The 5,831-nt window shown below is 63.9% G+C and overlaps 1 protein-coding gene across 1 annotated transcript; it reads right to left on the bottom strand.

Annotated features, from left to right (window-relative positions):
* Nucleotides 1-4,648: 4,648 nt before the first annotated feature.
* On the bottom strand, nucleotides 4,649-5,596 carry LOC135159698 (uncharacterized). Its single transcript, XM_064115609.1, has one exon. It carries the CDS (start codon nucleotides 5,594-5,596, stop codon nucleotides 4,649-4,651), a length of 948 nt encoding a protein of 315 aa, XP_063971679.1.
* Nucleotides 5,597-5,831: the final 235 nt, after the last annotated feature.

Here is a 5,831-nt window from a genome sequence, read left to right as displayed (position 1 = left end):
CACAGCCCAACAGCAGACGGCCAGGGCCCCGTACGTCGAAGGCAGGCAACCGCTCTTCCTCTCCGAGGTGGGCAGGGGCTTTTGAGGGAGACACAGCCCAACAGCAGTGGGCCAGGGTCCCGTACCTCCAGACCGGGCAGCCGCTCTTCCTCTCCGACGTTTCCAGGGGCTTTTGAGCGACAGCCAGCCCACCTCCAGTCCGACAGCCAGCCGTAGGTCGACGCCAGGCACCTGCTCGTCCTCTCCGACGTTTGCAGGGGCTCCTGAGCGACAGCCAGCTCACCTCCAGTCCACTAGCCCCCCGTAGGTCGAGACCAGGCACCCGCTCTTCACTTCAGACGTCGGCAGGGGCTCTTGAGCGACACACAGCCCACCTCCAGTCCGCTAGCCCCCCGTACGTCGAAGCCAGTCACTCGAACTACTTCTCCGACGTTGGCAGCGGCTCCTGAGCGACAGCCAGCCCAACACCAGTCGGCCAGGGCCCCGTAGGTCGAGGCCAGGCACTCGCTCTTCCAGTCCGAGGTTGGCAGCGGCTCCTGAGCGACAGCCAGCCCAACACCAGTCCACTAGCCCCCCGTACGTCGAGGTTAGGCACCCGCTCTTCCTCTCCGAGGTGGGCAGGGGCTGTTGAGGGAGACACAGCCCAACAGCAGAGGGCCAGGGCCCCGTATGTCGAGGCCAGCCACTCGCTCACCCCCTCCGAGGTGGGCAGGGGCTCCTGAGCGGCAGCCTGTCCACCTCCAGTCCGACAGCCAGGCGTAGGTAGAGGCCAGGCACCCGCTTTACCTCCTTGACCTTTTCAGGGGCATTTGAGCGACAGCCAGCCAAACACCAGAGGGCCAGCCCCCCGTAGGTCGAGACCAGGCACACGCTCTTCACTTCAGATGTCGGCAGGGGCTGTTGAGCGACGGCCAGCCCAACAGCGGTCGGCCAGGCCCCCGTAGGTCGAGGCCAGGCACTCGCTCTACCTCTCCGACTCGGCATCGACACCCTGGCCAACTCCAGACGGCCAGGGCACCGTACCTCGAGGGCAGGCAGCCGCCATTACACTCCGAGGCGGGCAGGGGCTGTTGAGCGGGTCACAGCCCAACAGCAGTGGGCCAGGGTCCCGTACCTCCAGACCGGGCAGCCGCTCTTCCTCTCCGACGTTTCCAGGGGCTTTTGAGCGACAGCCAGCTCACCTCCAGTCCACTAGCCCCCCGTAGGTCGAGCCCAGGCACCCGCTCTTCCTCTCCGACGTCGGCAGGGGCTCTTGAGCGGGACACAGCCCACCTCCAGTCCGCTAGCCCCCCGTACGTCGAAGCCAGTCACTCGCACTACTTCTCCGACGTCGGCAGGGGCTCCTGAGCGACAGCCAGCCCAACACCAGTCCACTAGCCCCCCGTACGTCGAGGTTAGGCACCCGCTCTTCCTCTCCGAGGTGGGCAGGGGCTGTTGAGCGACACCCAGCCCAACACCAGTCCACTAGCCCCCCGTTCGTCGAGGTTGGGCACCCGCTCTTCCTCTCCGAGGTGGGCAGGGGCTCCTGGGCGACAGCCAGCTCACCTCCAGTCCACTAGCCCCCCGTACGTCGAAGCCAGGCACTCGCCCTACTTCTCCGACGTCGGCAGGGACTCCTGAGCGACAGCCAGCTCACCTCCAGTCCACTAGCCCCCCCGTACGTCGAAGCCAGGCACTCGCACTACTTCTCCGACGTCGGCAGGGGCTCCTGGGCGACAGCCAGCTCACCTCCTGTCCACTAGCCCCGCGTACGTCGAAGCCAGTCACTCGAACTACTTCTCCGACGTCGGCAGCGGCTCTTGAGCGACAGCCAGCCCACCTCCAGTCCACTAGCCCCCCCGTACGTCGAAGCCAGGCACTCGCACTACTTCTCCGACGTTTTCAGGGGCTCCTGAGCGACAGCCAGCCCAACACCAGTCCACTAGCCCCCCGTACGTCGAGGTTGGGCACCCGCTCTTCCTCTCCGAGGTGGGCAGGGGCTCCTGAGCGACAGCCAGCCCAACACCAGTCCGCTAGCCCCCCCGTACGTCGAAGCCAGTCACTCGAACTACTTCTCCGACGTCGGCAGGGGCTCCTGAGCGACAGCCAGCTCACCTCCAGTCCACTAGCCCCCCGTACGTCGAAGCCAGTCACTCGAACTACTTCTCCGACGTCGGCAGCGGCTCTTGAGCGACAGCCAGCCCACCTCCAGTCGGCCAGGGCCCCGTACGTCGAGGTTAGGCACTAGCCCTTCCACTCCGGCGTTTTCAGGGGCTCGTGAGCGACACCCAGCCCAACACCAGTCCACTAGCCCCCCGTACGTCGAGGTTGGGCACCCGCTCTTCCTCTCCGAGGTGGGCAGGGGCTCCTGGGCGACAGCCAGCCCAACACCAGTCCACTAGCCCCCCGTACGTCGAGGTTGGGCACCCGCTCTTCCTCTCCGAGGTGGGCAGGGGCTCCTGGGCGACAGCCAGCCCAACTCCAGTCCACTAGCCCCCCCGTACGTCGAAGCCAGTCACTCGAACTACTTCTCCGACGTCGGCAGCGGCTCTTGAGCGACAGCCAGCCCCCCTCCAGTCGGCCAGGGCCCCGTACGTCGAGGTTAGGCACTAGCCCTTCCACTCCGGCGTTTTCAGGGGCTCGTGAGCGACACCCAGCCCAACACCAGTCCACTAGCCCCCCGTACGTCGAGGTTGGGCACCCGCTCTTCCTCTCCGAGGTGGGCAGGGGCTCCTGGGCGACAGCCAGCCCACCTCCAGTCCGCTAGCCCCCCGTACGTCGAAGCCAGTCACTCGCACTACTTCTCCGACGTCGGCAGGGGCTGTTGAGCGACGGCCAGGCCCCAGTAGGTCGAGGCCAGGCACTCGCTCTACCTCTCCGACTCGGCATCGACACCCTGGCCAACTCCAGACGGCCAGGGCCCCGTACGTCGAGGCCAGGCACTCGCTCTTCCACTCCGAGTTCGGCAGCGGCTCCTGAGCGACAGCCAGGCCAACAGCAGTCCGGCAGCCCCCCCGTACTTGGAGGTTAGGCACCCGCTCTTCCTCTCCGAGGTGGGCAGGGGCTCCTGGGCGAAGGCCAGCCCACCTCCAGTCCGGCAGGGCCCCGTACTTCGAGGTTAGGCACCCGCTCTTCAACTCCGAGGTGGTCAGGGTCTCTTGAGCGACAGCCAGCCCACCTCCAGTCGGCCAGCCCCCCGTACGTCGAGGCCAGGCACTCGCCCTTCCACTCCGACGTTTTCAGGGGCTCCTGAGCGACAGCCAGCCCACCTCCAGTCCGACAGGGCCCCGTACTTCGAGGTTAGGCACCCGCTCTTCAACTCCGAGGTGGGCAGCGGCTCTTGAGCCGGACACAGCTCACCTCCAGTCCACTAGCCCCCCGTACGTCGAGGTTAGGCACCCGCTCTTCCTCTCCGAGGTGGGCAGGGGCTCCTGAGCGACAGCCAGCCCACCTCCAGTCCGACAGGGCCCCGTACTTCGAGGTTAGGCACCCGCTCTTCAACTCCGAGGTGGGCAGCGGCTCTTGAGCCGGACACAGCTCACCTCCAGTCCACTAGCCCCCCGTACGTCGAGGTTAGGCACCTGCTCTTCCTCTCCGAGGTGGGCAGGGGCTCCTGAGCGACAGCCAGCCCAACACCAGTCCAACAGGGCCCCGTAGGTCGAGGCCAGGCACCCGCTCTTGATCTCCGAGGTTCGGCAGGGGCTCGTGAGCGGGACACAGCCCAACACCAGTCGGCCAGGGCCCCGGAGGCAGGTCCATGGAATTGGGCTGTGTCTGCCGGGGGCTTTTCTTTTTTTCTGAAATAAAAACTTTATCTTTATTCTTATTTCGACAGGATGTCCAGGCCGCCAGTCCTCCGTGCGTCGAGGCCAGGGCGTCGCTCTTGCAATCAAGAGTTGTCCGAGGCCTGAGAGCGGGAGACATCCGAACAGCATGCCGACAGGCCCCCGGAGGCAGATCCATGGAATTGGACTCTGTCTGCCGGGGGCTTTTTTTTGTTAAATTTATAATTTCATTTTTATTTCGACAGGATGGCCAGGCCAGCCAGGATTTTATGTGGTAATACGTCATGCCCTTCCTGTTCGAATGAAATTGTTACACTATACTGAAATGCTGATAAGACAATACAGGGGGAATGCAGTGATTTTTGGAGCTGATATGTGAATTATACTACATGCAGATTATTTGAATGAAATTTGTAATTGTACGCGATGGGTGGACACATCTTAGAACATTTTTCTTTGGTGGTAATACAGTAACTATTTTTTTTTTTTGTTAAAAAAGGTACCATTGATTGCAACGTGTGATTAAAATCTTTTTGGACACAATACAGTAGTTTTTCGGAAAGTGTGTCATTACTTCATGCTTGATTCTGAAATGATTTTTTTTGAAATACTGAACTGCCTTCAATGAAACTTTGATTACACACCTCTAATTCAATTCTTTTGGGATTCAACATGCTAATACTTCATGCTATTATCATGGGAAGGAAATTTTCAAACTGCGATGAAATGCAAACAACACACATGCATTTTAAACCTCTTTGGAGGCAGCACAGTACCTTTTTGTAATGTATGTGAACACTTCTGGCTGCTCACCGGAGATTCCGACCGGCAGAACTCGACGCAGCGGGCCGAGAGCGCCCCGCATGCCGGGCCGACCCTCCCGCTCACCCACGCAGGAGATGGCGGGAGATTGTGACGGGCAGATCTCGACGCAGCGGGCCGACAGCGCCCCGCATGCCGAGCCGACCCTCCCGCTCACCCACCCGGGCGTCGGCAGACGATTCCGACCGGCAGATCTCGACGCAGCGGGCCGACAGCGCCCCGCATGCCGAGCCGACACCCCCGCTCACCCAGCCAGGAGTCGGCAGGAGATTCTGACCGTCGGATCGGCCGACAGCGGGGGAAGGGGCCGGGGGTCCGCTCGCCGGACTGTTTCCCGCGAGAACGGGGTCGTCCGAGGGCGCAGGCTCCCCGCGGTGGGCACCATCGGATTCGCCGTCCTCGGTTTGCCCAGGGCGGCCCGAGCCCTCCGCCGCTGCGCCGTCGGGTCGTCCGGTGTCGCCCTCGGTGTGAATTTCGCATTGACTTGCGTGTTGTAAGCGGTGTTTATCGGGAGGGGTCTTTCGTCCTGCTGCCAGGGGGTCAAGCGGGGACGCAGGGTCCCCGGGGTGGGTACCATCGGACGCGGCGTCCGGGGTTTGCCCGGGGTGGGCCGGGTGCCGGGGCGGCCAGGGCCCGGCCTTCGATTTTCCACGGGCGGGTCGGGCCGGCAGCGGCACCCACCTCGACCGGGCGGCTGGGCTCGGCGGGGAAGGAGCAGGGGGCCCGCTGGGCGGATTTTTTCCAGCGGAGACGGGGTCACCCGGGGATGCAGCGTCCCCGGGATGGGCACCATCGGACGCGGCGTCCGGGGTTTGCCCGGGGTGGGCCGGGTGCCGGGGCGGCCAGGGCCCGTGCTTCGATTTTCCACGGGCGGGTCGGGCCGGCAGCGGCACCCTCCTCGACCGGGCGGCTGGACACGGCGGGGAAGGAGCCGGGGGGCCCGCTGACCGGATTTTTTCCAGCGGAGACGGGGTCTTCGAGGGAAGCAGGGTCCCCGGGGTGGGCACCATCGGACGCGGCGTCCGGGGTTCGCCCACGGCCGGCCGGGCCACCCGCCGCCGGGCCGGGCTTCCGCTGCTGCGACGCCTTCTCGTCCGGTGTCAGCCTGGATTCGGGGTAAAATTCGTATTGACTCGCGTGTTATAAGGGGTGTTTTGGGGGAGGGGTGTTTGGTCTCCGGAGACATATATAGGGAAGGGGTGTTTCTTGGAAATTCGGCTGCTTTTCGCCCTTCAGCGGGATTCG

This window comes from Lytechinus pictus, unplaced genomic scaffold (genome assembly GCF_037042905.1).
Source record: "Lytechinus pictus isolate F3 Inbred unplaced genomic scaffold, Lp3.0 scaffold_308, whole genome shotgun sequence".
Taxonomy (NCBI): Eukaryota; Metazoa; Echinodermata; class Echinoidea; order Temnopleuroida; family Toxopneustidae; genus Lytechinus; species Lytechinus pictus.
This window is presented reverse-complemented; position numbering and strand designations above follow the sequence as displayed.